The 19,815-nt window shown below is 40.6% G+C and overlaps 1 protein-coding gene across 2 annotated transcripts in view; it reads right to left on the reverse strand.

Moving 5' to 3' along the window:
- Positions 1 to 441: 441 nt before the first annotated feature.
- DOCK2 (dedicator of cytokinesis 2) overlaps positions 442 to 19,815 on the reverse strand; it is a 157,772-nt gene continuing 138,398 nt past the window's right edge. Inside the window, exons 41-52 of one of the 2 annotated variants that reach the window (XM_068205595.1) lie at positions 19,030 to 19,171; positions 17,302 to 17,383; positions 15,002 to 15,086; positions 13,403 to 13,489; positions 12,911 to 13,087; positions 12,304 to 12,387; positions 10,242 to 10,379; positions 8,734 to 8,861; positions 6,958 to 7,138; positions 5,559 to 5,679; positions 4,407 to 4,549; positions 442 to 1,220 (exon numbers count right to left, since the gene is read on the reverse strand). In XM_068205595.1, coding sequence (XP_068061696.1) covers positions 1,146 to 1,220; positions 4,407 to 4,549; positions 5,559 to 5,679; positions 6,958 to 7,138; positions 8,734 to 8,861; positions 10,242 to 10,379; positions 12,304 to 12,387; positions 12,911 to 13,087; positions 13,403 to 13,489; positions 15,002 to 15,086; positions 17,302 to 17,383; positions 19,030 to 19,171 — 1,443 coding nt within the window. In that variant the 3' untranslated portion in view covers positions 442 to 1,145. Of the gene's footprint in view, positions 1,221 to 4,406; positions 4,550 to 5,558; positions 5,680 to 6,957; positions 7,139 to 8,733; positions 8,862 to 10,241; positions 10,380 to 12,303; positions 12,388 to 12,896; positions 13,088 to 13,402; positions 13,490 to 15,001; positions 15,087 to 17,301; positions 17,384 to 19,029; positions 19,172 to 19,815 lie in introns of those variants that run through there. The other variant, XR_011004276.1, reaches the window with a different exon arrangement.

Here is a 19,815-nt window from a genome sequence, read left to right on the forward strand (position 1 = left end):
CCACAGCGAGAAATAATTTTAACCTCTTTGTCTTTCCCAAATCCATAGAAATGGCAACAAGGTCAGTCCCCTCATCCACAACACTGTACATGAACATATTTTATTTACTTAGTATAAACCTATGTCAGTGTCTGAAACGTAAAGGGGTGAGTGAAGGAAACCAATTATTCACCTTTAGACCCCCTCTATCTGGAAAACACACTTGGAGAAAGAGCTGACAGGTTATAAAGACTCCGAGGTGCTGACCTGCAGTGCTGTGGAGCCTGACACCAGTGAGGCATCACCTCCCAATCCACCTCAGGAGGAGGGAGGACACAGAAAATCAATCAAAACTGAGAAAACCTGGGCTTCTAGAATTCTGATAGCTGTCAGTAAAAAACCGTTACCTTTCAAACAGTGGTACCTGGAGATGTCAGGGAGAAAGGGTCAGGGCAAATAAAACAGATTTGTAACTTTTTATTGAACAGCAGGAAATGCAGCTTTTGTTCATCATGCTGCTGGATGTAAGGTCAGTTTGCACATGTGTAAATAAACCTCTGCATGTTTTCCACATAATAGCTGCTGCTCTGGAAACAACTCAGGCAGTGGTGTGACAGCCACAGACATCACCAGGGGAAGACTGAGGGTACAGAGCAGTGTGCTGGGAGCAGCAGAAGGATCTGAGGGCTGTAAATCCAGCTCCAGCCACACAGTAAATTGTCAGTGGCTATTTGTGCTGAGCCATCTGTTGCCTTGGCTACACTGCCAGCAAGGATTTAAGGATATCTGGATGTCTGTACAAGCTCCAGAAAACCCAAACTCTGCTGTTTGGAAAGAGCAGCCCCTGAGCTGCTTACACAGCGAGTGTTGCTGTTGGCCTGTACACACGTGTCACTTCTCAGGAAGAAGCTTTTCCTCAGGGAACACCCAGCTCTCTTTGACCTCTACAGCCAGAGGTTTCTGTTCCACATCCCAGTGGACACATCCTGCAGTGTTTTCCTCAAATGTTATTCCTGTATCTGTATCACAAGTAACTTAGCAGAGCCCATGGGAGATGTTCATATTCTCCATCTGTGCCTTCCTTTAGAGTAGATGGTGCTCTAAAATAGAATATTTTTGTGTAGATATGATTATTTTCAGTTGAGAAACGGTCTTGTAAAAATTGATCACAGATCTGTTGATGAAGGTTTGAAATGCTGCTCCACAGACTGCTTTCCATCTTCCAGAACTCTGGAAATGCGCTGAAAAAACACCAAAAGAGATTCTCATATGTTAAAATTGATTCTGTGCTGGATTCAGTAGTACATGTATTAATTACTTGTGCCTTTAAGCTGTAGCTAGAGAAAAAAAATACATTGACCAAATCCTGCATGTTTTAAATTAATTTCTCTATTCTGCAAAACCTTAAACCTGTATTTAAACCTGTCCACATGATTCCAAACATGTTATGAAGCACTTCACAACTGGATTTTTAGCTGTAGTTAGTCCTTTTTTCTGCCATATAAGAAAGAACATTCTATTCTCTGTCTTTTATGCAATATTTAAGTTTAAATATGAGTGGACAAGATAGTGCTGAAAAGCTGCAGCTCCCGGGTCTGAAATGAGCAAGTGTGTGATAAATTGAATGTAAGTGAAATACTACAGACTTCACATTAATAGGTTATTCTTATTCCTACCAGAAAAATGTGATTATGAACACATTTAACTGAAGGTTTTCCTAAATGTTGCTATATGGCCCCTGAAGGCATTATCCTTTTTTTATTCTTTAAGAAAACCCAAACCACTGCAGAAAGTAATGAATACAAATGAAACCCATTACCTAGGAAAAAAGAAACCAAAACAACAAACCCTTTGCATTGAAAGATCAAAAAGTTGGCGTGTAAAATATTACAAATATTCCAGAATACTTATGTGGGTAGCTACCCACATCTGCATTGAATGTCACCCTCCCATTACCTTCAAAGTAGGAAAACTTTCACATTCTTTGTCCGAATAGCTGCTCTGGACATATATATATATATATATATATATATATATATATAATTTTTTCTCTCTGTTAAACACTACGCTAAATGAAATAGTTTTAATTTGGTGAAAATTTCAGATATCATTGAAACGTTCATCACTTTAGAGGAAAGCAGCCGGCTTTAAGCCAGAGTGACGGCTCCAGCGGGAGCCGATTTCCTCTTCGCACTCATCATTCCCCTGAGCATCTCCGCGCGGTGCCGCGCTCAGCCCGCCCCGCGCCCGGCGCTCCCATCCCGGCCCGGCCCCGCCGGGCGCCGCCGCTCCCCTCCCGGCCCGGCCACCGGCTCTCGGCGGGCCGCCCGCGCCCTCTCGCGGTGCGGGCACGGAGCTGCACACGCAGCGGCCCCCCTGCATCCTTCCAGTCCTGCATCCTTCACCCCTGCATCCTTCCAGTCCTGCATCCTTCCAGTCCTGCATCCTTCACCCCTGCATCCTTCACCCCTGCATCCTTCCACCCCTGCATCCTTCACCCCTGCATCCTTCACCCCTGCATCCTTCCAGTCCTGCATCCTTCACCCCTGCATCCTTCCAGTCCTGCATCCTTCACCCCTGCATCCTTCACCCCTGCATCCTTCCAGTCCTGCATCCTTCCATCCCTGCATCCTTCCAATCCTGCATCCTTCCAGTCCTGCATCCTTCCACCCCTGCATCCTTCCAGTCCTGCATCCTTCCACCCTGCATCCTTCCAGTCCTGCATCCTTCCAGTCCTGCATCCTTCCAGTCCCGCATCCTTCCACCCTGCATCCTTCCAGTCCCGCATCCTTCCAGTCCCACATCCTTCCAGTCCCGCATCCTTCACCCCTGCATCCTTCCAGTCCTGCATCCTTCCAGTCCGGCATCCTTCCATCCCTGCATCCTTCCAGTCCTGCATCCTTCCAGTCCGGCATCCTTCACCCCTGCATCCTTCCAGTCCTGCATCCTTCACCCCTGCATCCTTCCAGTCCTGCATCCTTCCAGTCCTGCATCCTTCACCCCTGCATCCTTCCAGTCCTGCATCCTTCACCCCTGCATCCTTCCAGTCCTGCATCCTTCCAGTCCTGCATCCTTCACCCCTGCATCCTTCACCCCTGCATCCTTCACCCCTGCATCCTTCCAATCCTGCATCCTTCCACCCCTGCATCCTTCACCCCTGCATCCTTCACCCCTGCATCCTTCCAGTCCTGCATCCTTCCACCCCTGCATCCTTCACCCCTGCATCCTTCACCCCTGCATCCTTCCAGTCCTGCATCCTTCCACCCCTGCATCCTTCACCCCTGCATCCTTCCACCCCTGCATCCTTCCACCCCTGCATCCTTCCAATCCTGCATCCTTCCAGTCCTGCATCCTTCCACCCCTGCATCCTTCCACCCTGCATCCTTCCATTCCTGCATCCTTCCAGTCCTGCATCCTTCCACCCTGCGTTCCTTCCACCCCTGCATCCTTCCATCCCTGCATCCTTCCACCCCTGCATCCTTCCAGTCCTGCATCCTTCCAGTCCTGCATCCTTCCACCCCTGCATCCTTCCAGTCCTGCATCCTTCCAGTCCCGCATCCTTCCATCCCTGCATCCTTCCATCCCTGCATCCTTCCATCCCTGCATCCTTCCAGTCCTTCATCCTTCTATCCCTGCATCCTTCACCCCTGCATCCTTCCAGTCCTGCATCCTTCCACCCCTGCATCCTTCCAGTCCTGCATCCTTCCAGTCCTGTATCCTTCCAGTCCTGTATCCTTCCACCCTGCATCCTTCCAGTCCTGCATCCTTCCAGTCCCGCATCCTTCCATCCCTGCATCCTTCCATCCCTGCATCCTTCCATCCCTGCATCCTTCCAGTCCTTCATCCTTCTATCCCTGCATCCTTCACCCCTGCATCCTTCCAGTCCTGCATCCTTCCACCCCTGCATCCTTCCAGTCCTGCATCCTTCCAGTCCTGTATCCTTCCAGTCCTGTATCCTTCCACCCTGCATCCTTACAGTCCTGCATCCTTCCACCCTGCATCCTTACAGTCCTGCATCCTTCCACCCCTGCCTCCTTCCAGTCCCTGCATCCTTCCAGTCCTCCATCCCTGAATCCCTACACCCCTCAATTTCTGCACCCCTTCATCCCTCCATTCCTTCATCCTTCCATCCCTGCATCCCTCTACATCTGCATCTCTCAGTCCTTCCAGTCCTCCATCTCTGAATCCCTGCATCCCTCCATCCTTTCAGCCCTCCATCCCATCATCTTTCCCACAGGAAGTGCTGCCACAGCCAGCTTTGCCTCCACATTGAGCTTCCACCCCTCTCTCTGACAAAAGCATCAAGAAAAAAAAAGCAGAGTTTGCCTTATGAGCCTATTTGTCTCAAAAATACTTAATTTTCATAGCACAGAACTCTTGAACATGTAACCCTTCCTTTTTTTCCCCCACAAACACACAGGACCTACCATTGTTTTAAATAACTGGTTCACTTTCTTTCTTTTGAAGGTTTTCTTGTCACCATCTGAGGTGGAAGGGAACACTGGCTGGCTCAGCCTGTGTGAGGCAATTGTTTCATCCGATGTCACAGTGCTGACAGACAGAGTTAATCCTTAGAATAGAAACAATATTGGTTACACATAACAAAACCAAAAAGGGAGAGTCAGACTGTAAGACAAAGCAGAACTCAAAATTGTGAACTACTGCAATGATTTGAAAAAAATGAGACATTTTTAATCCAACTATAACCTTAGAATAAAAAATTAAATAATAGGGAAATCATAAGCTTCATTACATTGAAACTGAACAGTGGAAAAAAAAAGAACCAGTCTGGCCAAAGAATTAAAAATAGATGAACACATGAAAAAGAAGTGGAGTGGGCCATGGCAGTTTTGTTGTGCTAAACATCTGTTACAGGCATCTGGAAAGAGAGGGGCAGCGAGAGGAATAGATGAAATACAGACTAAGACATGGGATGTCCTGTGGAACAAGGGGGTAAAAGAGACTGAAACTGGGCCTGTTTTCTCTGTGTGCCCCAGCCTAGAGATGAGCTCCACTTCAGTCACACTTCCCCTTTTCTTTCACACAACCACCCATCTCTCTGGGGACAGCTGTGTTATCTTGCTTCCCCTGCCTCCCCTGGTGAGGGAATCTATGGGATTCCTCTCTGGCTTCAAAACCAGATGTTGAAATCCTGTTATGTGGCAAGTTCTGGGGATATTCATCCCCCGAAGCACAGCACAGAGATATTCTCCCTGTTTCACACACTGCCCTTGGCTGTGAGCCCTTGTCTGTGCTCCTGAGACCCTGCAGAGCAGGGAAGCTGAATAAACCTTGCCTCTTTCTAGGCAGCAGGAATGCTCACACCGTACAAGGAAGTGAAATTTGGAGCTCCAGGAGTAACAGAATCTACATTTTGGCACAAGGTACTAAGGTGTTACCCAGCATTTGGAGCAGTGCAGCCTCTCATGCACAGTACACTCTTCAGTTATAATCTTTGTCCCAGTGGATTTCACAAGGGTGGAGAGAGCTGCCAGCCCTGCTTGGAACAAACCCTTCATTGCTGTTTTCCTAACATCCTAATAAAGTTCAGAATTCTCACCCTAGGGTAAGCAGCTTACCTGTGATGGTTGGCATAGAACGACTGACAGTGCTCATCTGCTTGAGGACAGAAGTTTTCTGAGGTGCCACCACGTGTTCTGAGAGGTTGGTGTCACTCATGAACTCGTATTTCCTTGACAGCTGTTACATAAAAAAAGCCCCAACATTAATGATGGTCTGAGACTTTGCTTCATGTATCATATGAAGTACAATTTAAAAACATGCAACTATTTTGCAGATAATTTATAGTTAGATAAAAACTTCTCATTCTACATAGAAAAATAGAATTCTAAAAAAGTTACAGAAGTAATATGTGATCTGAAATCTGAATTCCTACCCTATTTTTGGCATAATACCATCAGACAACTCTGGGTATGATCTGCAAAGTAAAATGAAGTTTTGAAAACATTTCATTTTAATTCCTATCGCATTAACATACCCAGCTTGCCTGCTGCAAAGCCTTGTCTCTGCTTTATTGAAGCAGAAGAAAATCCTCTAACTCAATACACAGTGGGATCCCCACAGTTTGGTGTCTGTGTTATCTGATTTCATCAAAAGCCAAAGGTGCTACTTGGTTTTGTGTATCAGAGCTTCTCAAAGCATGACTGTGCTTTATCTCTCTTTTGCACAAGGACATGCAGTGTAAGAAAGTCATAATCATCCATGAGATTCTCAGTGCTTCCCTTCCCCTCCGTTCATTTTACCTTTGATGATTCCTTCAAACAGTTTTGATCAAATTATTTATGCTCCCTCCACAGATTCAACAATCTGTTACTGCCTGGCTTTTTAATTTAGATGGGGCTTGTGTATCTAGAGGACAGATACTAAAATCAAATTCTCCTGGGGATTAAACTCTGTTTATAAAAAGGCCCAGTGTAAGTGACATAAGTCTCTGTAATGATCCAGCAGGGCAATAAAAGCCCTTGGATGATCTATGGAGCGAGAGGTGCCAGCGCTTCCAAACTTCAGTCTGGAGCACTGTTTGCAATCTTGCAGTTTCCTAACAGCTGCATGTTCCATAACAAGGTACAAAACGTACAGGGCTCATCACTTTTGAAATAGCCCTGACTGCGAGGAGCTGCCGTGAAATGTCAGCACAGTCAATTGCCTCTCCTCAGGAAAGCAGCTTAACCCTCCCCACACAGTGCTCCTTTTTCAGCTAACCAGGCTCCAGAATCTGCAGCCTTGGAGCTCTGGTATCTGTCACCAGAAGCCAGGAGAGATCATCTGATTTTCTCACTGATTTGCTTCCTCCACAGCCTCTTGCGTGTTTCATTCATGGCAGGGCAGATCATCTCTGCACCCAGCATCCTTCCCTTTATGACAGCTGGAGTTCTCTGGGATATATTTCTCTTTTTCTAAGGAAAGGGGTAATGGCCTCTTTTTCATGGATTATGAAACACTAAATCAGTAACATACACATTTCATTTCAGAGACAGAAATATCAGCTGCTGTCTTCTCATCAGCAAACACCACACTGCTTCTTTTTGTTCTTTTTTTGGACCTTCTCATCTTGACTTCAGGATGAGGATTATTTTGCGGAGCAGTCTCCTCTGATTCTGCTTTTCCTTGCTTTGGTAGCACTGCTTCCAGATCAAAGCTGAAGGAGCAAAAGAAAGAAAAGTACAAGTTGCTGGGTGATATTTTAAAAGCTGCTGGTATTCTGATGTCATTTCCCCATGAAATATAAATGCAGGTCATTCTTTCCTTCTACTTTCTAGGCAGTCTTGCAAACTGCTTGCAAACTTCAGCAGCTGGCACCTGGAGATTCAAATAAGATGCCTTCAGGCAGTGTGACACCATCTTAAAATTTAGCAAAGAACGTAAAATATTAAAGCAAGCTCAAATCCCTGTTTAAAGATTTGTTCATTAGCTTAAGAACTCCTATCTTAAAGAGAGTAGAGCTCACATGGCAAGTTGCTGTGTGGTGATGGTGGTGCTGAAAGCGAGGCATGTACAAGGTTGTACAAGGACCAAAGGGGAACAGAGTATTGCTGTCTGTTGCCAAGTTTTAAATGCATTCTCCTATTTATTTCACCATATTGGACAAGAATGCACACACCCAGAGGCTAACCTGCCTTCCACCTTCTCTCTTCCTCTAATTTTTACTGTTTAAAATGACCCTACTTCTCATTAAAAAAAAAAAAAGCCCATTAAATTGGTGCTGGCTTTACTCGCTTCTCAACCTTTGCAGCATGGGACTGAACTTAGGTTACAACATAAAAATTAATAAATCAACAAATGTGGTCACTCTGTTGTCCTGTGCTTCCTAGAAACAAATTAGCATCTAAGAACTAAAAGCAGGTGCAGGATGCCTTGTCTGGTTCTGTCAGAGGTGTCCTGGTGTACTGCAGCCCACAAATGGTGTTGGTCTGCTCCACCCTTCTGGAGGGCCAGGAGCAGTCTCAGGAATCTCAAAGAAGAACAAGGGGTGTCTTAAAAACCGGCCCTTCCACATTTGGGTCATACACCACTGGACTTTTCAAAGTGAACTACTCAGAAAGGGAGATCAGATGTTTAAAAAATAATCTAACACTGCTCAACAAGTTCAGTTTATATGTACTTTGTTTGGGAAGAAGTTTTGTGTGCATGAAAGATAATTTATAAAGTGAACAAAACAATTTGTGGATGAAAAAGCTATACCTATAATTGTTCTCTCAGACTTAAAAGTCTCTTTGTTTTCCATTAGGCAAAGCATTTTACTTTACTACAGACTTTACTAAAATCTTCCACTTCCTTTTCAAATTTGTAAAGTTTATGCCTTTTCTATTCACATTTTACACTAAAATCTTCCACCTCCTTTTCAAATTTGTAAAGTTTATGCCTTTTCTATTCACATTTTACAAACAAAAAGATGCTAATTAAGTTAAAAGGTGTTTAAAAACAAACTTGTAAAAACCCCCAGATCTTGGTAAATTTTTGAAAAGTAATTTGATTTTTAAAATACTTATTTTTTGAAAATGAAATAGCACACTTTTTTTTTTAATGGGGGTTGAACACATTTTGTCTATTAAGATTGAAACTCTATAGTTTTCAGCATGGAGGAAGTGATAGCTACAGTTAAAAATAATGTTGGTATAGTCTGAAAAGGCTGCTGGTGGTTTTCATTCCTTTTTAAAAATCTTTTTGTTTCATCTCATAAAACTGACTAAAAAACAGGACTGAAAAGGAATTTGGACTGTATTTCTAACCAACCTTTCTGAAGCAGGTTTCCTGGGAGTGCTGCAGTCTGAGCTCATGGAGCACATGGAGATGAAGGATAGCTGACGGTAGGATTTCAGCATCGACCTTGGCCGCCCCACCCTCTTGTCATCAAACTCTGGCTACAGGATGGAGAGAGAAACACATCCTGTCAAACATCCTCACACCAGGCCTTGCACACTGTGCACGTGTTCAACACCTGGCATTACAAAGTTGTCTGTTCCCATTAATTACTGTGATTTATCCTGTGTCTGGATGCGTTCTTACTCTTCAAACCTCCCAAATTCAATTCAAAAAGTACATTCTCTGCACAATTTTAAATAGGCTGGGCTTTTTAAGTGCTGGTCCCTTAGAGTGTTGGAGGGTTCAAGCAAGAGGCAAGATTTCTGATAGTGGATTACAGCCTCTGTTATTGCAATTATTATTGCAATAATATTATCATAATAATACATTATTATAGCATTATAATTATATAATCATGTATTATGATAACAATATCATTACATTAGTATAAATATATAATAATATTATTACAGTATAATAATATATATTATATAATAATATATATTCTTGCAGTATAAGATATCTTGTATTATACATATAGATATATATATCTTATAAGATATATATCTTATAAGATTATATTATATTGTCATGTATTATATATTACATAATAAACAATACATGATATAATATATATTATATAGAGTAACAATATTATCATATTATATATATAAATAATAAAATGCCATCATTTCAAGTAAATTATTGCAACTACAGACTCTATTATTGCAAAATAGAAACCATAGTCAGATAGATATATAGAAATTTCATCATACAGTTGTATAATACAGCACATATCCAAAATTTAAGTTAGAAACTTGCTACTCTCCCTATAACAGAAGAAATAAATCCTATTATAAAATCACCAATGGTGAAAGCAAAAATATAAAATAATTTCCAAATCAACTGGCATGTAATCATAAAAACCAGGCAATGTCATTCTTGCTAGCCTGTACAATTCATATAGAATATTTTATTCAAGGATTGTCTGGGGAGTTTGTGTTCAGAAGTTATCCTTCAATTCCCAGATATTTCAGTTTTTTTCTCAACTAATATTTATAGTATTATACACATGACATGTTTTACTTCACAACACAACTGGAAGTGGCTGGCACAGGGAGACATCCATTGCAGATCAAAGCCCTAAACCACTAAGAAAAATTACAAAGAGAACATAAGAACTTGCTTTAACTTCCTCAATAAGGCTGAAAAGCCTTGCAATTTTAAGTTGTAATAAAATACATTAAAAATCTTCCAGAATGAGGAATATTTGATGTATCAGAGAATTTAATCAGCTCTTGGATGATACAACTCAGATCCTACTATCTTTATATCACAAGAAAACCCATAAGCAAAATAAGTAGCGTGTTTTTTTTTTTTAGAACAAGATGTGTGTTAAATAAAGGGAAAATGGGTAGAGGTTAAAAGGAGAGCAATACCAATTCTCTGGCTCCATATTGTTTTTCCACTTTAACTTTTAATTGCATGAAACATTCCTCCATCCGGTCATGGAAAGGACGAAGATTATCAGAAACTCTTCTTCCATGAATTTTAATTCCAGCCCCAAGGAAAGGTATCTTAGGAGGAACAAAAGAAGAAAAAAGGTGAGACTTTTCAACAACCTCTCTGGCTCTCTTTAAGTTATCTGGGAAATCAACACAAAACTCTTCCTGTGAGTGGCAGGTGGATTTGCCCATTGATCTCGGCTTTGAGCAGCAGATACAAGACTGAAAAGCTCATGGAAAATGAGTTTTCCCAGTAAATTTCTGAAAAATGTTGGTTGCCTCACAGAGGCTTTCTCTCTTCTATATACTTTAATGCTACGAGATTTATGCAAAGTACTTTTACCTCCCCTTCTGCCACCAACCTTTTCTAACTGCTTTTCTTCAGCTTTTAACTCTTTTGCATTAATATCTGGGATTTTTTTTGTAAAATCCACTTAGATTCCATGCTTCCTTTTTGTGTTCTGACTCAGTAAATACTGTGAACATTGATCCACCCATCACGTTGATCGTATTTTATGAAAGTGCAATTCCAATATAACTTTTAAAATCGTGGTATTTAAAGCCCATCTGTTACTGGCAGATCTGTTAGAATCCTCTCCTTAGAGGGATTTGCAGGGATAGGTAGAAATTACCCATTTTTTTCTAATGCCAGGTGACATTGTGGTCAGTCAACCCCACAAAATTCAGTGAGTGATTCTGATGGCCAGAACACAACAACACACAGAGCTGTGGTGGGCAAGGACACAGGAGAAACTGTAAAGGTACCACTCAAATAATAACCAAACTGGGATGAATCAAAATGAAACAGGAAGAAACTTCAAAAACATTAAGAAAATAGTACAAACAATTCCACTGAAACTATTTGGAAGATTCATTTCAAGGCCGGGAGAGGAATGAACAGCAAATTTTTGCTGTTTCTTATCTATGAAAGAGGGAGAGAATCATAGAATCATTAAATTGTTTGGGTTGGAAGGGATCTTTAAAAGTCATCCAGCCCAACCCCTGCCATAGACAGGGACAATTCCATCAGGTTGCTCAGAGCCAACCTGACCTTGGATGTTTCCAGGGATGTTTTAGTAAGTACAAAAAAGGAGACGTGGAACATGAGTAGAAACACCTTGAGCCATTCATTTCTGATAGGAAAATCCCAGATGAACTCTCACTATTTCTTTCCATCCCTCTATCTATCTATTGATAACAATGATTTATATTTGGTTAATGGAAATAGAATGGATAATTTCTGAAGTCATGTTTTTTTCTGCTTCATTATCATTATCAGGTCAACAGAAAGAGCCATTTTTCCTTGAATCTTAGCAAAAATAGAGTTTTTTCTGCTACCACCTTCGATAGGTGCATTTTGATCCTTGAGGACAAAAGGGTTTTGCAGGCTGGTTGTCTTATCATATATACATGGTATATAAAATAATAAATAGTAAAGCCAAATAACCTCAGTTCTGCCAGTATAGGGAGAATATTCAGTTCTCCTCTGGAGATACAGAGAAAAATATTTACTTATAGTCTTCCATGCTATTTACACAGAAGACTCATAGCAGAGATCCTGAAGGGTCACTGAGCATGAAAATAATTCCTGAGAGCAGTAAACAATACATTCATGTTTCCAGTGGGAAAAAAAAAAAAAAAGAAAGAATCCTCCACAAAAAAACTAATACTCTAGGAAAGAGTTTCCCAAGAGAGTTTCTGACATTTGCCAACCCCAGAAAGTCATGAAATCATCATGACTTTTGTCATGCTCTCAGCTTTCTCTTCAGGAATACAACCCAAGTTGGAAATCCCATCCCTTTTAACTATAAATGTAGCCTGCTATATGTGGCTTCTGATAATCCATTCCAGATGATGTGTTCTACAAAAAACCTTTCAGGGGTTAAAAAAAGGTGGAAATGACACAATCACCTCAATGCTGTGTTCTCCTGCTAGACAGGAATGGAACAAAGAACCCCTGGTGAAGCCTCAGTGGTGGCTATCAATGAGAAATTACCTGCCAAGCAATCAGATCTTTGAGTCTGTTCAGCTTCTCTGTATCCTCTGGATGGTGTCTGATATATTCTTCTGTAAAGAAAGCCTTAGACAAAAAAATAAATAAATACAGTCCATCATTTTGACAGGTAAAGAAATCAAGCATTAATCCACAGAGCCCAGCTGGTAATCATAATATTGGTCATCAAAGAGGAGAGACACATGCATGGTCCTTAGCCAGATGCTGCTGGTAATAATTCCTCCCTCTATCAGCTGGGAACTGAGATGAACTTTTTAAAAATATGCATTTGGTCTTTACCCAGCACTTCTGACTTTGAGACCCTTATTATGAAACCAAATTATTATTTCTTGTATTAGGTTTACAGTGAAACTAAAAAGGCACAGATTTGGAGTATCATGCTTTAAATCAGCTGATAAGCTCAGTTATTCTGGGTTGATTTCAAAGACAGAGGTGACCAGGAAAGGAGGATATGAGGATCCTTTAAGTGATGGAATGATGGCTTTCCTATTCCCCATCCTCACTGCACTGCCTCTTTAGCAAAGGACGTAGGAGGATTATGAAATGATGCACCTGAGAGTGTTCTTTGCAGGGACTCCAAAGCTCCTACCTTCTCATATTTAGCAAAGCCACCCATAACAGCTGGATCAACAATTCCATTCAGAAGCATGGAAAGTGGATTAATAGGGAGGTTCTCATCACTCTGGTACTGGTTAATCATCATCAAAATCTTTTCATTTGTCGTGGACATAGTCTCAATAGCATTCTCTAAAGGACTAATTGTGCACTGCAAAGAAACAAAATGTTTCTAAGGTTTATAAACATATAAACAGATCTTTTTGGTTTTATAAAACCCATGTGCATGAACAACAGTTTTGCAATTCAGCAAACCCACGCAGACTTGTTCAATTCTGAAACTATAAATCAGGCATAAGATCTATTGATCCTGTATTGAGCAGTAGAAAGATTAAATGTAAATAATAATGGCTTTGAATGTATGAAAAGAAGTAACTGTAGCCTTGTTGATAATTTTGCAGACTGGTTTGTACATGAGGATTCAACAGCTGCAAGTTGGATGGGCCCTGAGCACATCAATACTCACGTGTGAAATGGAGACCACCTCAAACCAGCGCAGGATTCCTGGAAGTTTGTAGGCTGTAACAAATGAGGTCCTCTCAATCCACATAGACTATTAAGAGACATAGCAGGAGAAAATCATACTTCAGGATTGAAACTTTCATCTTTTCTGCCTTCTGAGATGTCAAAGTGAAATGGATGTAGATGGAAACATATGCATATTTTTTGAATATAAAGACACTGCAAACTGAATCTAGCTCAGCAACTTGAATAGTTTTCCTGATTTCAGATTAGTTCATCTTCAGGCACCAAAGCCTGCACAAAGCAGGGCAAAAAGAAAATTACCTTTGAATCTTTTAGTTTGTACCCCTATTTTTGCCATTACAGATGGAATGGCTGTCATTAAATGACCTGCTCTCGCCTCTACCCAGATTATATTTCCTCCCTCCACATTCAAAAGGTGTTTCTGCAATTAAAAGCAGTAATAGCCCTATAACAACTTGCCAGAATTCTGACCTTTTTTATGTTCCTCTCATTTTTCTTTTCTGAACAAGACTGGCTGTTGGTACTTTAGAATAGTTTGGAATAGCCACTGTTTCATTTACCCTGCTGTTCCTTATTTCAGTATCAGCTCATCGAGAAATACCATAATAGATGTAATGAAGACACTCCAGCCGTCCCAGTTTCCACCTCTTTGAAGGAAACATGCATCTTAGCTATTGTTCTCAGCAATAAAAACATCAACAATTTAGTTGTAAAACCATTTTAACGTATATTTATAAATGGGCCCAAAACTCTCAAGTTGGCAAAGGAAGCCAAGGTGCATCCTGAGTCTTGACAATACATTCTGGGATGTCAGAGTAGAGTTTGTGTCTGAAGTGTAGATTTAACAGCAGGTAGGAAGCTCTTACATGAAAGTGTTCACTCTGCTAATCAGCACACAAAAACAGAAATTGTACTTTTTGGAAAGAAATGGCTTTTCCCAGCAGTATGCCAAGAGCACAGCTTTAGCCATAAGGCTTGGATGGGGTGCTTTTCAAAACAAACCATAAAATACCAGATACCTGTAAAATAAAAATACAGACACCACATTTTTATGCTTAACACTGAAATGTAATTTATGGTGGTGTAGATTTCTTAGAATATTTGAAGAGTGAAGGCCATTCCTCAGCATTCCACCATTAGGCATGGGAGTAAAAATGACCCAGGCAGTTCTCTCATGAGGTAAGATTTCCCAGGACTCATGAAAGCCAACAGCACTCACCTCATTGCCAGCCTGGCAGCTGATGGAAGTCTTGCAAACTACAAGCAGCAAAGCATTTGATATTTATTTACATGTCACCTTGTTTCCTAATGAAAATCTGTACCAGAAAATGCTCCTGCTTATCACAAACATGTTGAACATGTTTAACTTCCTAATGTTTACCTGCAACTGGAACAGTGATGCATAATTAAGTACACAGGGGTAGTGCTGAAACAGAGAATTCTTGCATTTGTTTTTTTGAACTAGATCTTAAATTAAGGTGTCTATAATGAGTAATGTGAGCCTAACAAAGGAGCTAGGATCAAAATTCAATCACAGTTACCAGAACTACATCCATCACCTTGTCATTAATTTACTTACAGCAAATTCATTTTCAGGGTCAACAGATCCTTTTCTGACTGGTCTTGAATAGTGGAACCTCTGCACGTTGTTTGACTTATAAAAGCTGAAAGATTTTTAAATTACTATTGTAAAATACAGAAACCAGAAATTAATGGATCTTTTTATCACAGAGAAATATTTCATTTTGAGTAGCTGAGTTTTTAATTAAAAGTAAATTTACTGCTCAGAAAAAAAATTACTTTACTGGAAACTCAGAAGGTAGCTACTTTATCTATAAATCAGAGTCAACACACAGTATAAGTATTAAGTTTCAATTTGTTACTGGGTGTATTTCCCAGGTATAAAAATTCCAGAACTTCCAGATTAATGTTCAAATCTACAGGAGGACTAGAAGAGATTTTTCCTCTCCTATCTTGCTGTGGCATATGCCCTGTTTGCCAGCTTTATCCTGGCTTATGAAAGGAGTCTCTTTCATTCAAAAGAACTGACTGAGCAGAGCAGGTATTTTCACCTGGAGTGGAACATGGCACATGAAAAAGCAATTTAATCTTGTCCAACGATCCTGCTCTCAATGCTGAACAACATTCAACAAATTAAACAACTGAAGCCATTAATAACAATTTATTGAGACAGATAATTGTATGTAAGTGCTTGTAGAGGGGTACACCAATGTAAAGAATCCTTTGCAAATTCATGTAAAGTTCATGTTATTCATGTTAAATTCTGTTCTATTCAGCTGATGTTTCATTCTCCATCATTGTGAGCACATCTTTCCACTCAACTTGGAACCACGTGGCTTGTAACACCGGGACTGCAGTTTTGGCTAAGTATTTTGAGTTTTGGCTAAGTATTTTGCTGTCCAGAGAAAAATCTCTCCTTTCAATTTTTAGTATTTAAGATGAATTAAATTTAAACCCTTGTTAAGTAAAAGTTAATTTTGCAGAAAAAAAAAATCTCAGAAATCTCTTTCAGCAAAACTGAACCATGTTTTGAAAGCCCAGAAAAACAAATAGAGCAGCCCCAAACATCTGCGTTAAGCAAATCATGGTATGTTACTTCATAGGAAACTATGGTTTCTGACCCAAACTGCTCAAATTTTCTTCATCAGAAAAGAAAAGTAACTGGAAAATACTGCCACACTGAGTCAGATCCCTTTATGCAGCTCCATCTGAAAGGACAGATATTTGAAGCTCTTTGATAGAATAAATGCATTGTCATCACCTAATGTAATGAACAATTAAATGCCCAATAAAGTAAACTCATAAAAGTAAATCTTTAAGGCCAGATGTAATCAGCAGTTTGGTTGAATTCTGCAGCTGAGACAAACCATTACAAAATCCTCCCTATGGGCAGAGATTGTACTTTACAAGGAACACTTTGCTACATAAACTGAAACATTTTGAAGTGTGGCTGGCTCTACACCTAAATCTGGTCCAACAGGACCACATTTATAATCTGCTTTCAGTTACTGATTTTAAAATGAATCAGTAGTTGAAGTTAGTTGAAATTAGTTGAAGTTGCAATTAGAACCACAATTTTTTTGTGGCTTTTTGGGTTAGGTTGTTTTCGGGTCTGTGTTTGTTTATTTTATGTCACACCAGACCTGTGCTTGGATCTGCTTTATTTACTTTGGTGTATATGGGGAGGTGATTCTCATTTTTCCACTCTGAGTCAGTTGCTACTTCAGAGAAGATTCCATAGAGAGGGCTGCAGACCAAGGGCACAACTGGTTTGGAAGCAGCTCTTGGCCAGTCTGTTCTCCAAACACTTTGGTCAATTCATTTCCTTTTTTCCTTTACAAAACCCATACTCCATTGCACCAGCAGAAACCATTTTGCCGTGTATTCTGCACTGGACCAGACAAGATACAACAAGATTCTACCACTCCAGAGCCTTCATTCAACCACTCTCACGCTGCCAGGCACCTCCAAGAGCCCTCTCCCACCACTTGTCTGAGAAGCTGTGTTGAAAACTCAATAACTTTGACCCAAAGCACAGATTCCACCTCCCTGCCCTGCATCCACGAGTTATTTCTTCAGTGGTAGATGGGTACAAGCTCTTCCATGGAATTCCTGGGGAGCATCCAGGACAGATTGGATGGAGCTCTGAGCAGTGTCACTGGGGGGTTGGACTGGGTGGCCTGTGAGGGTCCCTTCCCTCACAAACTGTTCTCTGATTCTCCGAATACATAAGCCAGTAAGTTAAGACAATAAACTCCAGGATTCATTGGCAAATGACTGAATTCACAAAATAATGGTTGTCAGTTTAGGAATATGGACTGATTTTCAATATACTGTCTACTACAGAAATTCACTTACTTTATGATTTGATCAGGCACTGCCTTATTTTTGAATCTAGGCTGCTCCTCCAGGACTGGCTGCACTGTAAAACATTGAATATCTGAAAGCGTGAAAGTTAAGGGCATGTTATTAGCTATTAGTATGAAATACTGTAGTCTGCAGCAGAAATAAAAATAAAAATAATAATAAAAAAAGACATTTTCTGATGAAAAATCTGAAGTGTTCAGGGTTTCATTTCTGGAGTTTCCTTGGCCAAAAAAGGAAAAATCTGCCAGTAGTAACCAGTGAATACATATTAATTCTGAACTGCATATTTTTATTATTTTCTGAGCTTGAATATCTGCAGCTGAATTTATCACACTGACTCATTCATTAAATTTTTAAGCTCAGGCAACTTACAAAAATAACATCAACCACATCTGATGTTAACAGTTTTACTGTGTAGCTTTAGGCATGCATAAAGTCATGACGGTTAACATTTCATTTTGAAATCTGTAACTGAACAGCCCTTTTACTTGAGATTTCCTTTTTCTATAGAAATGCTGTTTTTAAAATCTGAATACTGTATTTGTAAGTAAATATATCACATCCTTACATATTTCAGTATGTTTGAAACTCATGCCCTCTGGTTAGATCCTTTTGCATAAGTGCAGAAGTAGTGCCTATCTCCTGCTCCTTGCAAATAGATGAGCAAATTCTACCTTAAGTACTGAAACATGTGTTCTCCAAAAAAAAAATTAATTAGTTAAGAGACAAGACAGACTTGGGAGACCCTGGCTTTCAGGCTTAATGTACTATTTTAGACAAACCTGTAAATACTCCCACTTCAGTCCCAACAGTGTGAAAAGAAAATATTCCCTTTTCTACTCCAGAAAGTTCCAGATTAATAGACTCAAGAGAGTATGTGAAGTGTTACAACACTACCTTGAAAATTCATAAAAGAAAATCAGCATGCAGAAAAAAAGTCTGATACAATGAGGTGATCTCCTATCTGCTCAGTCAGTAATGACTCAAATCAGAAGAAAGAGATAATTGGAGTTATTGTAACCAAGAAAAATTGAGGCCATTCTAGAAGTTGGTTAACAATGTTTGCAAGTTAATTTTCCTAAGACAATTTCTGAGGCACATGTGACGTGTTTATGTTGCCAAGAAATGGAGGTGAAACCGAAGTGTGGTGCCAGTCAGAGCAGTGCTCAAGAAAGACATGAATTAAACATCAAGACACAACAGCTATGAATGTGAGGTAACGGAAAATTTGCTGCTTTAAATCGGGTCTCTTCAAGTGCGTGACACTGGTTTTGCCATTTGAAGAAAATAAAGCTAAACCATGTGAAAACTACAATGAATTTTCTTCCCTGAAGGGCTGTCAAGCCCTAGCGCAGGCTGCCCAGGGAAGGGGTTGAGTCACCATCCCTGGAGGGGTTTAAAAGACATGTAGATGTGGCACTTGGGAACATGGGTGAACAAGGTTTATGGTTGGACTCAAGCTTAAAGGTTTTTTCCAGCCTAAATGTTTCTATGATGAATGAAAGAGACAGACTCCTTAGAGCTGCCAGAAAAACAGGAGCTCTCTTTGGAACAAACCAGAAAAGACAAGGAGAACATGTAAGCAAAACTGCAAACTGAGCTGCCACATCGGTAAACTTTCAACCTTTTCAGGAAATTGTTTCACACAGATAAACTCATATTAACAACAAGGTTTCCCACCCCTCCTTCCCTCTCAGTCTCCCACGTGTCCAAGGATACGTTGTCCAGGAGAGTTCCTCACGTCCTCTCCAGGTGCTGCAGTCGTGTTCATCTTCTCAGCGCTGGGGAACTGGCTCATCAGCTGGGCCTGGAAATCCTCCCTCCTCTCGTACTCCTTGCCACGGTAGATGAACACTTTGTTCTGCAGGGAATGAGGAGTGAGTGCCTGGGCAGGGTGGTGCTGAGGCAGAAGTTGCAGTTTCATGGCAATCGGCACAAAGACACAGCAGCGTTCAGGTTTTGGAATGGGTGTTTGTTTTCTGAGTATTAACCAGCTCTAAAGCCAAACACCATTTGACCAGGGGCTGGAAAGCAGCACTGACTCTCCTGAGATTCTGGACACAAAGATTTATTATTCAGAAACAATAACAGTGGTTTAACACCAGCCTATCATTTCACTGTTTTCGCAGTTTTCAATGCAGCTTTGGCCTTTAAACGTGGGAAGCAGGGCCTCTTATTGCTGTCCAAGTGTGAAGAAAGCCTCCCTATTAATTGTTGTATGTAAGAGCAAGTTTTAGTAGTAAGAAACATCAAATATTTACTTGTTTTTATGCTCTGAACTCAGGCACTACTATGGTTAAAACAATGATCTTTTAAAAAACAATCCAGCTGTGCACCATTTCCCAAGTTCGTCAGGTTTCTTTGAAAAACCAGACCCTTTGGAGCCTGGATTTCCCTCATGGTAGTCAAAACCAGAGAAAAGTAAAGATAAGAGAGTAGATTCAGCATATTTTAATAAAACCAGTTCAAACTTACCATAATTGTTCTAAAGTAGGAACTGTTGCC

This window comes from Anomalospiza imberbis, chromosome 15 (genome assembly GCF_031753505.1).
Source record: "Anomalospiza imberbis isolate Cuckoo-Finch-1a 21T00152 chromosome 15, ASM3175350v1, whole genome shotgun sequence".
Lineage (NCBI taxonomy): Eukaryota > Metazoa > Chordata > Aves > Passeriformes > Viduidae > Anomalospiza > Anomalospiza imberbis.